This window comes from Musa acuminata, chromosome BXJ3-6 (assembly GCF_036884655.1).
Source record: "Musa acuminata AAA Group cultivar baxijiao chromosome BXJ3-6, Cavendish_Baxijiao_AAA, whole genome shotgun sequence".
In the NCBI taxonomy this organism is placed as follows: domain Eukaryota; kingdom Viridiplantae; phylum Streptophyta; class Magnoliopsida; order Zingiberales; family Musaceae; genus Musa; species Musa acuminata.
In genome coordinates this window covers 27465015-27483589 of record NC_088354.1, presented here as the reverse complement: position 1 = coordinate 27483589, position 18575 = coordinate 27465015, and the positions used below count along the sequence as shown (strand labels likewise).

Below are 18575 nucleotides of genomic sequence, written 5' to 3'. Positions count from 1 at the left end.
GAGTTCGTAATCAGTTGGGCGTGGATCTGCTTCACCTGCTCCGTGGTCGAGCAAAGTCCTAAAAGAGACAAACATCGGGCTCGTAGGAGTGGGCGAAGCATGCAGAGGCGGGCCGCGGATGAGGCTGCGCGAGATGCTCCTGTCGTGCCGGGACCTCTTATATAAAATGGGCTTCGGGCAGACTGAATCGGCCCTGCAATGCGTCAGGGGTGATGTGGACTAGGCTGGAGGGTGGTCCGCACCATTTGGTCCGTTCCTTCCCCTATCAATATTTGATGTTTCAGACCATTTTGCTCGTCTTCGCCGCTGTTGGAAGACCGAAGTGGGGTTGGCATCTGACCACCATCTCTTCCTCCGTCATCTCCCTCCAACCACCCGATCGGGAGGAGAATGAAGCTGATGCGTGTATTTGATAAGCGAGAGGAGGTACTCTCTCTCTCTCTCTCTCTCTCTCTCTCTCTCTCTCTCTCTTGTTCGAGGCGGTGCTCATCCGCCCGGCGCCCTTCTCGCTCAATCACCGGCTTTTTCAATAGTTGTATATCAGGAATTAAAGAAGGGGTGGACTTTTGAAGCCGAATCTTTTGACTACATTAAAGGTAGATTTTGCTCCTTGGTTAAAATCAGACCGCAAAGTTGAACACCGCTTGTTCACTGATACGATAGCAGATGATGGGCACTTCATTTTTCTCCCCTTTATTGAACCTATAATTCGATTCCTACTGCTGGTTCTACTCTTAGGCTAGTAATTTTCGTATCTAGCACATAGAAAAAGCAACACCTTTAAGTTAAAATTTCGTGTTCAGAACGAATACTGCAAGTTGATGCCTCTAGTCCATCGTTGCTAATTTAACTACTTGTACCGTATCCCCTTGTGTGATATTATACATTAAATTGTTTGTTTTTCTTACTGCTTTTAAGATGATCTTTGAAGCCATACTCATGGATCATTGTGTTAATCCTTGAATGAAAGCTTCAGATGTCAATAAGGATATTATGGTCTGTTAAGTTGAGATAACATATTCTTTGCGCTGTGACCTACTTCCTATATGGAGCTTAGGATTGATCGACATATTTTAGATGCAATATTTTCTTAATGAACAATGCCAGCATATACAAATTAAGACAGGTTCTAACTTAAAATTTTTGGAACAAATTGTTGTCGTGTGAGAGTACTTTGAAAATAAAGACATAGGAGGTATGATAGCTAGTTGCTTTTTAGTCCTAATTCTGAGTTCTTCAAGACAAGGACCCTCCAATCCCTTAGATATTCTTCTGGCCTTAGAGAAGTTGGCCATGGATTCTGGTATCAACCTAAACCGGTCGATACGTGTTGTCTCATGAAATATCAAGATGCAAACTGTCTTTTATACTAGTTGTATCAAAGTGGATTGTAGTATATAGACCAATACAGATCTGTACAAGTTCAGTACAAGATGGCATGGATCTGATACAAAGTTAGTATTGGCCGGTATATGTTTGTACAGGTCTGCATCTTGTTAAGGTTCAATTAGTCCCAGATTTATCATATTGCTCAATTTATATTCCTAACTTCATCCATATACCAAGGTTTTTAATCTCATACCATACCGGCGTACCGAGCCTTGCTCGGTATGGTACAGTACCAGCGTATCGAGCGGTACATCAAGGCGTACCGAGCGGTATGCCAAGATTCTAGCGAGCGGATGCGGGTTGGTTCAACCACAGTGGACATCGGATGCGGGTTAGTTGACTTGACATGGTCAGTCAGGACCCGTGACCCCCAAGCTATTGTAAGACATGGGATCGGCCCTGTCTAACCTTTGGGCCTCGTTGATCCTCTCCATCACCTTCCACATCGACGCTCACCGCTTTATCACGAACGGTCGTCGCGCACCCGCAATAACTTCGTTCAACGAACCGTTCGTCGCTTTTGCATGCTTGTAGCCTTGTACAAAGACATTGCAGCATGTTTTGCCTTGGTTTTGTGTGTTTTTGTTTGGAAAATGTAAACAACGACAGTTCGCAATGCTGCAGTGCGACTGCTCGCCGCACCGAGCCGAACTGCCCCAAAATGGCTCTGTTTTTGCGTGCCACGACTTGTTTTCTGCAAACCGCAATTGCATGCAAAACATCATCCATCTCAGCACCCTGGAACCCCCCGGGTGGCATAGAGCTGGATGAGGCTTCGATATATTGTCGGGCGTTGAATAATCTTCACAAGTTCCCACGTTAACTTGACGGGAACTTGCCTTCGCGCTCGACATCCGGTGAGCAATTGTTTGTGGACTTGCAATTGTTCGTTCTACCTTCTAAAGTCCTTGTTTTCTCCTTCCTCTCTTTTCTCTCTTGCACTCAAGGTGCTTGCCGAATTGCTTGTAAAACATCCCTCTTCGCGAGACGTTGGGACTTGTCCGTCGCTCGTTTTCAATCTAATCAACTTTCTATTTTACAGATCCTTCGGGACCTGTACGAGGTTGCAACAAGGCTAACTCTTTGCGGACGCATATGTCGTAAGGGCACCTCATAACTTAAGCAATCCCAACTAAGTTTGAAGAGTTGGCGCAAGGGTGCTTCACGACTTAGGCAACTCTAGCTAAGTCCATGACTTTGCCACAAGGATGCCTCACGACTTAGGCAATTTCAGCTAAGTCCGTGACATTGTGGTATCAGAGCGGGTAAGCAATTCGAGCAAGCAGCGAAGAAACTTCGCAATCTCACTATGGCAAAGCATCGTGGCGAATCGAGCAAGACAGGGCAAGCCGGGCCATTGCCCCAAGCAACCGCAGGTGGGCTGCAAGTGCAAACTCGCTCTTATGCTCGTTGAGTCGCTCTGGAGGACCGTGGCAGCAAACATGATTAGCGAGAAGTTGGCTACTCTTTGCGAGCAGAGAAGGCACAATCTGGAGTGCCAACCGGGAAAAAGAGCCATAAGGAGAGACTCACGGCGATGGAAACTTGCCTAGATGTTCTTGAAGCAAGCTTCGAGGAACTTTACCAAGGCCAATGAAGGCTTCTTGGGGTAGAGAGCTCGCAAGAAGAAGCTAAATCCTGAATCGACAAGGTTGAGGCCCTAGTCGATCGACTGACGGACGATACCAAAGACTCCGTGCAACATTTGCATGAAGTCGTGTCAGAACTCACTTCCAGAGTGATAGCGCTCACAAGGGCACTAAATGCGGGAGGGAGCAACCAACGATTTAAAAAGGCGCTCAGGCGAGGCGAGGCGAGGCCCGAGTGCCTCGCTAATCTCCCAGGCTGCGCGCTTCAAACAGGCGCCGCTTGGGCGCTCGCCCGAGCCCATGCATTGGGCGCTTCGGGCGAGCTCCTGGGTTAACCAAGGCGACCGAACCAGGATTTTAGGTTTGGTTCGGTCCTGGTTCGGTCTCCGATGGTTAGTTGGTTCAATCGAACCAACTAAAACTGCTATAAGTGACAACCGAACCCTAACTCTCGTCGTTGCCGCTCCCGATCCCGATCCCGCTGCTCGCAAATGCTGTCGCCACTCGCCGTTGTCGCTGCTCGCAAGCGCTGCCGCTGTCGCTGCTCGCAAGCGCTGCCGCTGTCGCTGCTCGCAAACGCTGCCGCTGTCACTGCTCGCGCCTCTCACTGCTCGCCGCTCCTGCTCCCGCTCTTGCTGTCGCTGCTCGCCGCTGTCGCTGCTCGCAAACGCTGTCGCTGTCGCTGCTAGCAAACGCTGCCGCTGTCGCCGCTCGCGCCTCCCGCTGCTCGCCGCTCCTGCTCCCGCTCCCGCTGCTCGCCGCTGTCGCTGCCGCTGTCGCCGCTCGCCGCTGCCGCTGCTGCTCTCGCCGCTACCGCTGCCTCCTTACACTCCGTTGCCGCTGCCGCTTCCTCTTTTCTCAGTCAGCAGGCTCAGCAATCCCTTACACTTCCTTCTCCTTTTGTTAACAGTATACGGTATACTGTATACTGTTAATATTGTTAGGTTTATTTGAAATTATTAATTTTCAATACTGTTAATAGATTTCCTTAATTTAATAGCATATTTTAATTTAAAATTTTAAATAATTATATTTATTAATTATATTTTATATTTTTATATTTTAGCGCCTCGCTTCGCTCGGGCGAGCGCCTAGCGCCTCGGGCGTTTTTGGATCTTGGCGCCTTTTGGCGCTTAGCGCTTTTTAAATCACTAGGAGCAACACCCGCGTTGCACCGCCATAAAACTTGAAGGCACCTGAGCCTCATTGCTATGGAGGTGTGCTAGGGACGCAAAGGAGCTCGAGAATTTCTTGTTTGACATGGAATAATAGTACTTTCGAGCTATAAGGCTCGATTTTGAAGATACCAAATTTTCAATAGCAACCATGTATTTTAATGGGGATGCAAAACTTTGGTGGCGAACCCGTTGGGAGGAGATCCAACAAGGTCGGTGTCGAGTGGACACATGGGAGGAATTGAAGCGGGAGTTGAGAACTCAGTTCCTACCCGAGAACACAGAGTTCATTGCAAAGAGGAAGCTGAGACAACTTCGCCAAAGTACTTACATTCGAGACTACGTAAAGTAATTTTCTGCACTAATGCTGGACATCCAAGACATGTCTGAGAAGGATAAGCTGTTCAACTTCCTCGATGGTCTGAAGCCATGGGCTCAACAGGAACTGCATTGAAGGAATGTCACCGATATGATCAGGGCAATTGTGGCCGCATAAAGACTCACCGACTTTATTTCCTCGGAGGACTCAGGGAAATGGAAACAATCTTCAGGAAATCACCCTTCAAAACATTCTTGGGGGAAGGAGCCCGAGGGCGAGCAAAGGAAAAATAGTTCCTACAAAGGGCCAAGCTCAAAAGGCAAGGCCCTAAAACCTAACGGATGCTTCTTGTGCGAAGGGCCGCACATGGTGAGGGAGTGCTTATAAAAACAGGTACTCAATGCTTTAACAACTTCAATCCATCCCCCTAAATCAGACAAGGGCAAGGTCGTTGCCCTCAGTTCAAATAGTTTAGAATCCAGCAACGACGATGAGGAGTCGCAAGGTCCCCGGATGGGAGCAATGCGTTTGTTGAATGTATAACGAGGTTAAGTGGGGAAGAACATGAAGGCAAAGCCACAGAAAGCAAGGAGTAGTGAGTTGATGTACGTGGACATTAAGCTCAATGGCCAAATAACCCATGCAATGGTGGACATGGGCGTTACCCACAACTTTATTGCCTACGAGAAGCAAAGCGACTTGGGCTGATCTTGGTGAAGAACCCAAGTCAAATAAAGGCGGTGAACTCGGAGGTCAAGCAGATCTCCGGGCTGACAAAGGGAGTCCCCATCAAGATCGGAACATGGAGCGGGAGCACAAACATGATGGTGGTGCCATTGGACGACTTCCAAGTGATTCTCGGAATGAAGTTCATGCACGTGGTGAAGTTGGTACCAATGCCGTTCCTAAACTCCCTATTTTTGATGGGAGGTAATGACCCTGTGTGGTTCTCGTCTCTCGGAGAGGAACCAAGGACCCCCAACAAATATCGGCATTATAACTGAAGAAAGGGGTACTAAAAGGCGAATTAACATTCGTAGCTGTTGTGAAGCTAGAGCCCCTCGCCGGGGAGGCCATTCATGAACCTGCTATGGTGGCGAACGTTCTAAAGGAGTTCACAGATGTTATGCCACCTGAGTTGCCGAAAACTCTACCACCACATAGAGGCATAGATCATCATATCAAGTTGTAGCCGGGAGTGAAACCTCCAGCGAGATCACCCTACCGCATGTCCCCTCCAGAGTTGGTAGAGCTCAGAAAACAGTTAGATGAACTGCTAAGCGGTGGTCTCATCAGCAGTTCTAAAGCACCATTCGGAGTTCCAGTTCTCTTCCAAAAGAAACAAGATGGGAGCCTCCGACTATGCGTCGACTATCGAGCCCTCAACAAGGTGACGATGAAGAACAAGTATCCCATCTCGCTCATCGCAGACTTGTTCAACCAACTAGGCAAAGCAAAGTACTTCTCCAAACTCGACCTTTAGTCGGGGTACTAGCAGGTGCGCATTGCTGAAGGCGACAAAGCGAAGACTACTTGCGTGACCAGGTACGGAGCGTTTGAGTTCTTGGCGATGCCTTTTGTCTTAACCAACGCTTCGGCCACATTCTGCACTCTTATGAACCAACTATTCAACGAGTATTTGGATAAGTTTGTGGTCGTCTACTTGGACGATATCGTCGTCTACAACCAAGCGCTAGAGGAGCATGCCGAGCACCTTCGGACAATTTTCAAGGTTCTAAGGGAGTACACTTTGTTTGTGAAAGGGGAGAAGTGCTACTTTGTTCGAACGAAGATCTTATTCTTGGAGCATCGAATCGGTGATGGTTCCATTCGGATGGACAAATAAAAGGTGCAAGTTGTTGCGGAATGGCGAACTCCAAAGAAGGTGCTAGAGTTGAGATCCTTCCTTGGTTTCGTCAACTACTATCGGCGCTTCATAGCTGGGTATTCGAAGCGTGCAACTCTACTGACGGAGTTGCTGAAGGAGCAGCCTTGGAGATGGTCTGACAAATGTGAAGCTGCATTCCAAGATCTAAAGGCTACTGTGTTGGAAGAACCGGTGCTCAAATTGTCGGACTATGGGGAGCCTTTCGAAGTCCATATAGATACTTCAGATTTCGCTATTGGGGGAGTACTCATGCAGGAGGGTCACCCGATGGCCTACGAGAGCCGCAAGCTCAATGAGACTGAGCGGCGGTATCCGGTGCACGAGAAGGAGATGACAACGGTGGTCCACTGTCTGTGAGTTTGGCGGCACTACCTTCTCGGATCGCGATTTGTGTTGAGGACGGACAACATTGCTTTGAGTTATTTCCAAACTCAAAAGAAACTCTCCTCGAAGCAAGCACGATGGTAGGACTTCCTGGCCAAATTTGATATGACAATGGAGTACAAGCTCGGAAGAGCAAATGTCGTGGCCGATGCCCTGAGCCGGAAAGTGGAGCGGGCGAATGCCATGCAGTTGGAAGGCGGAGGCCAAGCAAGTCAACTACACTCCAACTTCCTTTCCAGAATCAGGGATGGACTGTACAATGATCCCCAGGCAGTAACCCTGATGTAACTAATCAAAGAAGACAAGACACGACGATTTTGGGTCCAGGAGGGACTCGTCTATATCAAAGGGAATAGGGTTTATGTTCCTTGAGTGGACAATTTGAGGTGCGAAATCTTGAGAGAGTATCACAATTCCCTTTGGGCAAGTTATCTGGGTATTCACCGAATATTGGCTCTCGTGGAGAGGGCCTTCTACTGGCCGAAGATAGGGACTGATATGGAGGAATATGTTCGAATGTGCCTTACTTGCCAACAAGACAAGGTGGAGCAGTGGAAGCCAGTGAGACTTTTGGACCCGTTGCTAGTACCAGAAAGGTCGTGGGAGAGCATTTCCTTGGACTTCATATCAAGCTTGCTAGCAATAGGGGGACTCGGATCGATACTTGTGGTGGTCGATCAATTTTCAAAGTGTGCAACTTTCATTGCTGTACCTCTACACTGTTCAGCAGAGGAGGCGACCAAGCTGATGATAAAGAATGTGGTGAAGTATTGGGGGGTCCCACACAATATCATCAATGATCGAGACGCTCGGTTCTTGGGACGGTTCTGGACCGAGCTATTCAAATTATTGGGGTCTAAGTTATATTTCTCCACAAGCCTCCACCCCCAGATGGATGGCCAAACCGAAAGGATAAACTCGATCCTTGAGCAATATCTTCGGCACTACGTGAGTGCCAACCAACGAGATTGGGTAAAGCTGTTGGATATAGTCTAATTCTCCTACAACTTGTAGTGGAGCTCTGCGTCCAACAAGAGCCCCTTCGAGATCATTACATGACAACAGCCGTCGACTCCTCACACCTTGGCTATCGGGTGTACTTGGAGTAGTTCGTCGGTATATCATTTTGTAAAAGAATGACACCGAAATGCAGATATTGTGCGGGTTTACTTGAAGAAGGCGACAAAAAAGATGAAGAAGTGGGCAGACTTGGGAAGGCGACCACAAGAGTTCAAAGTTGGCGATTTGGTATTGGTGAAACTCCAACCAGAATCACTCCAATTCTTTAGGCACAAAGTACACAAAGGATTGATGCGCCAACATGAAGGGCCCTTCCCAATTATCAGTAGGGTGGGCAACGTCTCCTATAAGTTGTAGTTGTCGGCGTGGCTCAAAATTCATAATGTTTTTCACGCCAGCAACTTGAAAGCCTACCACTCCGATCCGCAAGATGCTTCCCGAAGTGTTCCAACTCGGCTACCCCCCACCAGAGCCTCCTATGAGAAGCGAGTTGAAACTATTTTAGCGGTTCGCAAGATAAAGCTACCCAATGAAGCTGAGCAGATCGAGTACTTAGTGAAGTGGCAAAAGCTTCCCCGAGCCTTAGCCAGTTGGGAGCCCGAAAATTCCCTACGACATGAAGAAGCAGTCGTCAACAACTACTAACAAGCGTCGACAGTTTAAGTGGGGGAGAATGTCACGAACGGTTGTCGCGCACCTGTAACAACTTCGTTCAACGAACCGTTTATCGCTTTTGCATGCTTGTACAGAGATATGACAGTGTGTTTTGCCTTGGTTTTGTGTATTTTTGCTTGGAAAATGTAAGCAACGACAGTTCGTAGCACTGTAGTGCGACTGATCGCCGCGTCGGGCCGAACTGCCTCAAAATGTCTCCGTTTTCATGTGCCACGGCTTGTTTTCTGCAAACCGCAGCTGCACACAAAACGTCAGCCATCTCGGCACCCTGGAGCCCCCCCGGGTGGCATAGGGCTGGATGGGGTTTCGGTATATTGTCGGGCGTTGAATAATCTTCACAAGTTCACACGTTAACTTGATGGGAACTTGCCTTCGCGCCCGGCACCCGGTGAGCAGTTGTTTGTGGACTTGCAACTATTCGTTCTACCTTCTAAAGTCCTTCCTCTGTTTTCTCTCTTACACTCAAGGTGCTCGCTGAATTGCTTGTAAAGCTTCCCTATTCGCGAGACATCGGGACTTGTCCGTCGCTCATTTTCAATCTAATCAACTTTCTATTTTACAGGTCCTTCGGGACCTATACGAGGTTGCAACTAGGCTGATCCTTTGCGGACGCATATGTCGCAAGGGTGTCTCATGACTTAGGCAATCCCAACTAAGTTTAAAGAGTTGGCGCAAGGGTGCTTCACGACTTAGGCAACTCCAGCTAAGTTCATGACTTTGCCACAAGGGTGCCTCACGACTTAGACAATTCCAGCTAAGTCCGTGATAGCTTGGTTGCCCTCCTTCGCCACCGTTACATCCCTCCCCGCAAGCTTCGTCGCCCTCCCACGCACCTATTCGGCCTCGAGACGCACAACCCCATCCCTCCCCCCCCCTCCTCCTCTCTCTCTCTCTCTCTCTCTCTCTCTCTGTCTCTCTCTCTCTCCTGCTCCTCCCATCACCTTCCATGTTGACGCCCGCCGCTTGGTCGCTCTCCTTTGTCATCGTCGCGTCCCTTCCGGCGAGCTCCGTCGCCCTGTCACGCACCTATCTGGTCTCAAGACGTACAACCCCATCCTTCTCCCTCACTTTCTCCTTTCTCTCTCTCTCTCTCTCTCTCTCTCTCTCTCTGCCTCTCCTGCTCCTGCTCCTCTCTTAGGATCGAAATTTTGGGGTTTGCATCCTGACTTCGAGATCCAGGAAGAAGAATTGTACTGGTAGCGGGCGGTCCGTGTGCCGATAGGCTTGCAAACCGATATGTACTGCCCGTACCAGGCGGTGTGGTACGAAATTAAAAACATTACCATATACATAATTCAATGCACATCTAGTTTATTGCTATGATGTGAAATTAGATAGAACTACAAATTTTTTGTATTTGTGATGATAATTCCCTTGGTCGCTGACACTCGTCAATGTGATTTGAGGCTCATAAAATGCTGTTGTGTTGCATTGAACATATGTCATATGCTGTGTTTAGGACAAGTTAGATGTATTATGATTATCTCATTAAATTATCATATATTATCTTTTTTGAGATATTATACTCATAATTTGTTATTATCGTCAAAAATATATGTATGGCTGTATCCTGATACTTGTGATACATATTGCATTTCTTTTGATACAAGTATCTTAGATGATATTTTCAAAACCATAAAGGGTTTGTTTATTTGTCTACCTTGGTTGGACCAATACCCTTATTGAGTGTGCCAACTCTTGTAGCAGTATGTTATATATACTGTATAATTATGAGAAGAGACTGGTATGAGTCTGGTGTTTGATACAACAATTAACCAGCATTTATTAATGACTTGGTCAGTTATCCATGTTTAACGTGTAATTTAAGGTTTCTTGAGATCAAGTAGAGAGGAGAAAAATGAGAGGATCATTCACATTTCTATGGTTCTCTGTGCACTAGCATTATGAATATATTTTTAGTTTTTGTTGGTTTAATTAATGACAATAATCATAAGGGTAATATGTAAAACAAGCCCATGCCAGTCTCAATTCTATCTTATAAATTTTTAAACATAAGTCTTGGGCTTCACTTTAACATTAAAATTGCTTAAAAGGAATGTTAGTCTGATGATCTGAGATAATGTTTAAGATGTATGCCTTGTTAGAACCCTTGCAGATTCTAAACTTGGGGTTGATCTCTTTAGGGGATCGGTCTCCTTGGAACTCTATAGGGGTTCCTCCCTCCAAGTTGCTGCTCAAAGGCTGCAGAAAAGATTCATCTATTGCTTATGAAAAGAGATGGAATACATGACTATTTATAGGGCTTGTAAACCCTAACTCCTAATAAGACTCTTACTTAAGACTCCTACTTCTAACCAACTCCTAATAGGACTCCTACTCAAGACTCCTACTTCTAACCAACTCCTAATAGGATTCCTACTCAAGACTCCTATTCCTTTACAACTCCTTATTCTTCTCTAAGAAATAACCTCCTAACCTTAGCCGGCCATTTCACCTCTTTAATAGGGGTCGGCTTAGGTAGGTTTTACATGAATGTCCCTCTCAATTAAGACTCTCATAGCTAGAGTCCTAACAAACCCGCCCTCTTCAAATCAGCCTTGTCCTCAAGGCTGACGATTCATGAATTTTGGGAATTTGATCTTCAAGTCATCATAGTTCTCCTAAGTGGCATCTTCTGTTAGTAGGTTTGCCCACTGTATTAGCAATTCAGTAGTGGATCGTCGTCGTCGAGTCACGATCCGTCGATCAATAATGGCACTTGGCTTAGTCTGAAGTTCTCTTTGGGTAGTCATATTTGGTGGGTGGCTTTGGGCTGTCTCCAAGCACCTATTTACAACTTCCGTCTGGCCGTCGGTTTGTGGGTGATATGCCATATTCCTTTTCAATTTAGTACCCTGCATATGGAATAACTTTGTCCAAAATCTGCTCGTGAAGATGCAAGTAGAATTTATCATAAGCACAATGCGTCCCTTATAGTGTAATTCTTTTGAGTCCCAATTGTAATGAGCCATGGGGCTTGGTGCTTCCTCCAATTTTTTTATAATCTTACCAGTCTCTGAATCTTCTTGCTATTCCATCTTAATATCCTTAAGAAAGTCGCTGGTCGGAAGTGAAACGACTGAAACTTCAACTTGCTCGGGTAGCTGCGAAAGCGCATCTGCAAGAACATTCTTTTTCCCCTTTTTGTAAGTTATTTCATAATCAAATCCAAGAAGTTTTGTTACCCATTTTTGCTGCTCAGGGGATGATATCTTTCGCTCCAAAAAGTACTTGAGGCTTTTATGGTCGGTTTTAATTTGAAATCGTCGGTTAATCAAATAGGGTCTCCACCTCGTTGCTGCGCGCACAATGGCGAGCATCTCCTTATCATATGTTGACTTATTTTTATGGGAGGGAGATAATGCCTTGCTAGTGTATGTGAGTGGTCGACCATCTTGCATGAGAATGACTCCAATTCCGACTCTAAATGCGTCGGCCTCAATAATGAAGGGTCGGTTGAAATTTGGTAGTGTTAGTACCGACGTTGTCGTCATGGCTGCCTTAAGTTTGTCGAAGGCAGCGGAGGCTCTGTCCGACCATTGGAAGACATCTTTTTTCAGTAAAGAAGTAAGTGGTGCACTGATCTCTCCATAGTTTTTCATGAACTTGCAGTAGTAGCCTGTTAAACCCAGAAAGTCATGTAGCAATTTTACGTTCCTCGGGGTAGGCCAGTTTTGCATTGCTTCAATTTTAAAGGGGTCCACTGTCACACCTTCCTCTGATATGATATGCCCAAGATATTCCACCTTCTGTTGAAGAAAGCAAAAATTCGTAGTGGTTGTTGTGTGTTCAAAAGGTGGTTTTTGGTATGTCTTCTTCGCACACTCATATTTGATGATACCCGGATCAAAGGTCCAGTTTTGTAAAGATTTATGCTCCCTTTCATCTAGCAATTCATCTGCTATTGGAATAAGGTATTTATCTTTGATGGTTATGCCATTGAGAGCTCGGTAATCAACGTATATTCGTCATGTTCCGTCCTTCTTGCGTACAAGTAGCACCGGTGAAGAATAGAGGTTGCAAGTTGGCCGAATAACTCCTGTTTCGAGCATTTCGTTTACAATCCTTTCTATTTCATCCTTCTGGAGATATAGATATTGATATGGCCGAGTATTTGCTGGAGGTTTGCCTGAAAGAATCATTATATAATGATCATGCCGACGGGTAAGAGGTAGGTTGTACGGTTCGTCAAATATATCTGAAAATTCAGCAAGCAAAGGAAGTAGGTTTGGATCTTCAAATTGTATTGGCTCTCCCTTAGTTTGTTGCTCAAGTTGTATTAAAAATCTGCTGCATGCTTTATGCAAAACCTTCTCCATTTGTTGTGTGCAAATCGTCGTTACGTCGCCCCCACGTTTCTCGTTCAGTATCACCTGTTTCTCCTTACTGTAAAATTTCATAATTAGTTGTATAAAATTTCAAGAAATATCACCTAATGTCGTCAACCATTTAATTATGAGCATGGCCTCATGATCATCAAGAGGGAGAAGGAAGAAATATGCAATTATCTGTTGGTAAGGCCTCATGATCATCAACAGTTTCACTTGCGGGCGCCTACGATCATACTTCAAAATCCATCCATCGACGACCTTAACGTCATACCTACTGCAATTCTCAATAGGTAAGGCCATCTGGATAGTAACCTTACTGTTTAGAAAGTTATTAGAACTGCCCGTGTCGATGAGAACAGTGATCGGTTGTTGTTTGAGAAGGCCTCCAACTTTCATTGTTTGCGAGTTTGAGTAGCCGACTAGTGCATGTACCGTAACTTCAGTCGGTTGTGGCTCTTCTTCTGCATCTTCTTCTTCATGATCAAGGCTCTCTTCTGGATGTTCAATGACCTATTCTTCTATTGGTTCAATCATAAGAAGTCTCCCTTTACTATAGCGATGCTCACGGCTCCACGGCTCGTCACAATGCCAACATAACCCCTTCGCATATCGCTCCCGAAGCTCTTCTCTTGTTAAACTCTTTGGTGTAAGGACTTGGTCGACAATAGGGGGAGCTGAGGGCTTCAATATTACTGGTTGAGGAGCGACCCTAGTCCTCGGAGCTTCATGATTCAATTGCTCCTCTTGATGTCGTACGAAAGAGATGGCTGCCGTAAGCGTATACGGTTGTCGCGCTTTAACTTCTCCTCGGATCTCTGGCTTCAAGCCCTCAATGAAGGTCCTCAATAGCTGTTTTTGAGACCAATAATGAGTTTGATTAGATAACCTTTCAAACCTGGTTTGGTACTCCTGAATGGTGGAGGTTTGTCGGATCTTTTCTAGTTGTCCGTCAATATTCTCGTAATCGGTTGGTCTGAAGCGGATCAGCAGTCCTTCTTTGAATTATCGCCATGAAAGGACTCCATAAGTATGTTTAAACCAATCAAACCACTGTATAGCATCCCCTTCGAGATGTATAGCTGCAATTTTCACCATAGATGCATTCGCGGTTTTATGGTACCGAAAATATTGCTCCGCGCGCGAGATCCAACCAATTGGGTCTCCTTCTTCCCATCTAGGGAAATCCACTCTCATGCATGGATAGTTGGGGTTGGTCATAGAGCTTCCCCTCTCTTGGAAGCCATATCTTTGGGCTTGGTGCGATTGGGCAAAGCTCTCTCCTTGATGTGATTTCTTCGGGCTTAGTGGTCGGCCCAATCTGAGTTCGGTAAAGAGCGTCCGAATCTTGTCCTCCATTCGCGCCTCGAAGGCTTCGAATTTAGCATTGATTACCTCCTCAGATGCTATAGTATATGCCACCAAATCTGTGATGTTAAGATCTCTCTTTTGTTGTCGGGTTAAAGGCATGTATTGGTTGAGAGAGGTGATGGTCGAAAGGGTTGGTAGATCGGTGGATGTAGGCTACGGTTTAGGCTTGTTTTGTGGCTATTTTGGGTGCAGTTTGAGGGTGTGGTTTGGGGGAGTTTTAGGGCTGTAGATGAAAGTTTTGGATCTGTGATAGATGGTAGCAAAGGTTTGATAGAAATAAGTGGAAGTTGCAGCAAGTATGTGCTGTCTTGTAAGAGTAGAATTGTCGTCGAAGAAATAACGATTTCTCGACGTAATTTCCACCAAAAACTTGAGAGAATTGAGGAGGGAATTGATAGCACAATCACAGTTTATATGACAGCAAGGATATTTAATTTAATCAAGAAAATTTCGGCGGTATAACAGCAAGGAAATTGGTGCAAGTTGCGATAGCAGAATTCTCGTCAAAAAATTTCAGCGGTTTACGATGAAAATTTGCAGCAACACAAAATCGTTTTTATAGATGAATTCCTCAATAGATCAATCTTAGATGGAAGCTAAGATGATCTATGAAGTGTATAAGAAATTTCATTAAAAAAAGATTGCAAATAGATGGGTTAAGGCAACAATATGCGGCTGAAATTTTCTGCAGTACAGATTTTTAAGTATAGCAGATTGTACGTAAAAGATCAGTAGTTTATATTGAGAATTTTTTGATGAAACCAAAGGGAAATCCACTATTAGGAAGTGTCAAAGCTATCATAAAAATTTTGTAGAGATTTGGATGGAAACAACGTAGTATCAAGATAAAAGAAATAGTGTTATGCGGCTGAAATTTTACAGTGCAGATTTTCAAGTATAGCAGATTAGACGTAAAATATCAATGATTTATATTAAGAATTTTTTGACAAAACCAAAGGGAAATCTGCTGTTAGGAAGTGTCAAAGATGTCATAAAAATTTCGTAGATATTTGGATAGAAAAAACACAGTAGCAAGATCAAACAGACGGTGCTATACAGTTGAAATTCTGCAATGTATCTTTCGTCGTAGAGATGAAAACTTTATGACGAAAAGTTTATGCGGCAATATAGGAATAATTTTTTTGGGATTTTTAAATAAGGATAACTAAATTGCAGCAGCAGTAAGGTAGAAAACCAGAACCTGTTGCAATTCACGGGGAGATCAAAGGATGATCCGTGGTGGTGGAGATGACGGCGGAATTTGGCGACGATCTTTTAAGCAATTGTGGGAATTGTTTTGGGCGGTTGTGGAGGGTTGATGGATGGCTGTGGAAGGGCAGCGAGACGCTAAGAACGCTGCTCTGATACCAGGTGTTAGAACCCTTGCAGATTCTAAACTTGGGGTTGATCTCTTTAGGGGATCGGCCTCCTTGGAACTTTATAGGGGTTCCTCCCTCCAAGTTGCTGCTCAAAGGCTGCAGAAAAGATTCATCTATTGCTTATGAAAAGAGATGTAATACATGACTATTTATAGGGCTTGTAAACCCTAACTCCTAATAGGACTCTTACTTAAGACTCCTACTTCTAACCAACTCCTAATAGGACTCCTACTCAAGACTCCTACTTCTAACCAACTCCTAATAGAACTCCTACTCAAGACTCCTATTCCTTTACAACTCCTTATTCTTCTCTAAGAAATAACCTCCTAACCCTAGCCGGCCACTTCACCTCTTTAATAGGGGTCGGCTTAGGTAGGTTTTACATGAATGTCCCTCTCAATTAAGACTCTCCTAGCTAGAGTCCTAACATGCCTTTCGTATACCTAATAATGCAATGCTTCTAAAATAATGCTTTTAATGAGCACATGCTAGGTGAAACTCCAGTCATCTGAATTAAGTATCTTTATGCTTCTATGTATTCCACATGCATTTCATCCAAGCAACAGGTACGGATTGGACCGGATGATGAAATAAATGGTGCTGCCAGCGTATGAGCACATTTACATAGGTGTGATTGTTACCATCACTGAAGAATTGCAAACATGACAAATTTGATTTCTTTTGACAATGACATGTTTCTGTTTATACACACATATCTGATGATCCTTTTTCCCCATTTTTCTTTTTTAGGGTTGGGGCTGGGGTGGGGCAAGTGAAACTGTGATAGTCACTGATGTATTTACATACTTCCGACCCAATTCATCCATGTTCTATTTGATTAATATTTTCAGTCAGACGCAAGGGCCAGCATGTTGGTTATGCTAGTTTTTATTGGTCAGTATGTATTCTGTAAGCATGTTAATGACATGGGGCTCCATATCGTGCCAAATATGTGCTGACATACCCTTTATCTGTGGATGCAAACTGAAACTGAAATCTGTGACTGGAAGTAATGTTATCAATAGGAGAGCAATGATACCACAATGCATGTAGCTTTTACGAAGTAAATTGCATATTAGTTATTCATAATTGTATTTTTCAGGATCAAAATGACTTCATCTTAGGGAATTTGAAAATAGCTCCAGATATTTATGAAGCCCTTTTACATGGAAATCCAGTTGTGGCGCTGGAGTCGACAATTATTTCTCATGGTAAGAATATATCAGTGTGATGATAAGGCAGGCTTACCTTTTTCAACTTCAGCTGTACTGAAACTTGTTTTGGTCAACAATTAATTATCTTGAATAAAGTAAACCAATTTTCTAATATATTGCTAATATTAATATTTTATATTTGTGGTAGTGATTAACGACACAGCTATGTAGTATTATTATGCGAGCTTGCCATTTTACCTTTTTGACTTGAGCTGATTCTGTGATGTTCATCTAAAAAATGAACATCCTAAAGATTGTAGGATTGTTATGAAACTTTTGATATGGACCAAAAATTTTCTGATTGCATATGCATGGTTGTCTTTGATGACTGCAACAAGGATAACAAGTGATTGGTTGTAATCATATTGGTGATATATATATGTATACATATATATATTTATGTATACATATATATATATATATATATATGTATATATATATATATATATATGTATACATACATATATATGTATGTATACATACATATATATGTATGTATACATACATATATATGTATGTATACATACATATATATGTATGTATACATATATATATATATATATGTATATATGTATATATATACATATATAAATATATATATGTATATATACATATATATATATATATATATATATATATATGTATAGAGACATATATACATATATATGTATGTATACATACATATATATGTATATATGTATCTATACATATATATGTATGTATACATACATATATATGTATGTATACATACATATATATGTATACATACATATATATACATATATATATATATATATATATATAGACACTTTAGATTATTTGATTTTGCAAACGTCCAGCTGCTTAAGTCAGAAATTCACCTAGCATGTTACTGGTTCTTAACTTTCACCTAGATTTAGTTGATCAACCTTCTTTATGAGATGAGATTTTTTATTATTTTATTATCTTGCATGTTTGACAGATCTAATAGTGGACTGATCTGTGTGTTTCAACATATAAATCCATGACTTCAACAATATCATTTATTCATTTTCCTATTTCCTCAGTTGCAAAGGAATTATATTGTGATGCATTCAAATGAAACAAAACTTAAAAAGGTTTGGTATGGAAGTTGCTATACATTTAGCACACTTTGTTGACATCGGTGATCCCATATGTGGCCTGTACATGTGGTTGGCTGAATGAGGAGGTTACCATTGATAGCTCTAACGTGGGAAAATATGAGTATGGCTCATAGATAGATGCCTTACAAAGAGAATAGTCTCATTGAAGGCGGTTAACTCTGCAGGGTTAAGATACACAGAAAGTGAGCCATATGAACATACAACCAGAAAAAATGGAGGTTTAGAATTGGTTTCTCTCATATAAAACAGAAAGCTGAACTCGAAATTGGTACTGAATAATTTGAGAAGTCATTGACTCTTTTCAGAATGGGACAAAGAAAATGCATACAATCATAACAGCAAATGACCCTGCATAACATAAATTATTAATTATGTTTTAGTTAGTTCTTTCGAGTTTATAATAATGTATTTATTATATTGTGAAAATTTGATGGTCATGTTGTCTTTTATTTTTGAGATATTGCTAATTAATTCATTTTGCTTAGGTATGCCCTATCCGCAAAATCTTCAAACTGCCAAAGAAGTTGAAGCTATTGTGAGGGAGAATGGTGCAGTTCCAGCAACCATTGCCATTTTAGATGGAGTTCCATGCATTGGTATGTTAATCTAGAGATTGTTTAATGTGTTTATTATAGCAGATAATTTTAGTATTTCCTGGATGGCTGCAATGAACTGGGTAAAATGATATCCAAACATCATTCTCATTTTGGGATTTATCTA

At 43.2% G+C, this 18575-nt stretch overlaps 1 protein-coding gene across 3 annotated transcripts in view; it reads left to right on the top strand.

Annotated features, from left to right (window-relative positions):
• The first annotated feature begins 262 nt into the window (after positions 1 to 262).
• Positions 263 to 18575, top strand: part of LOC135586749 (pseudouridine-5'-phosphate glycosidase-like) — a 32734-nt gene continuing 14421 nt past the window's right edge. The window contains exons 1-4 of one of the 3 annotated variants that reach the window (XM_065156653.1): positions 273 to 426; positions 534 to 596; positions 16620 to 16728; positions 18341 to 18451. In XM_065156653.1, the coding sequence (XP_065012725.1) occupies positions 18343 to 18451 (109 nt within the window). In that variant the 5' untranslated portion in view covers positions 273 to 426; positions 534 to 596; positions 16620 to 16728; positions 18341 to 18342. Of the gene's footprint in view, positions 427 to 533; positions 597 to 16619; positions 16729 to 18340; positions 18452 to 18575 lie in introns of all 3 variants that reach the window. The other 2 variants (XR_010497723.1, XM_065156652.1) reach the window with 2 other exon arrangements.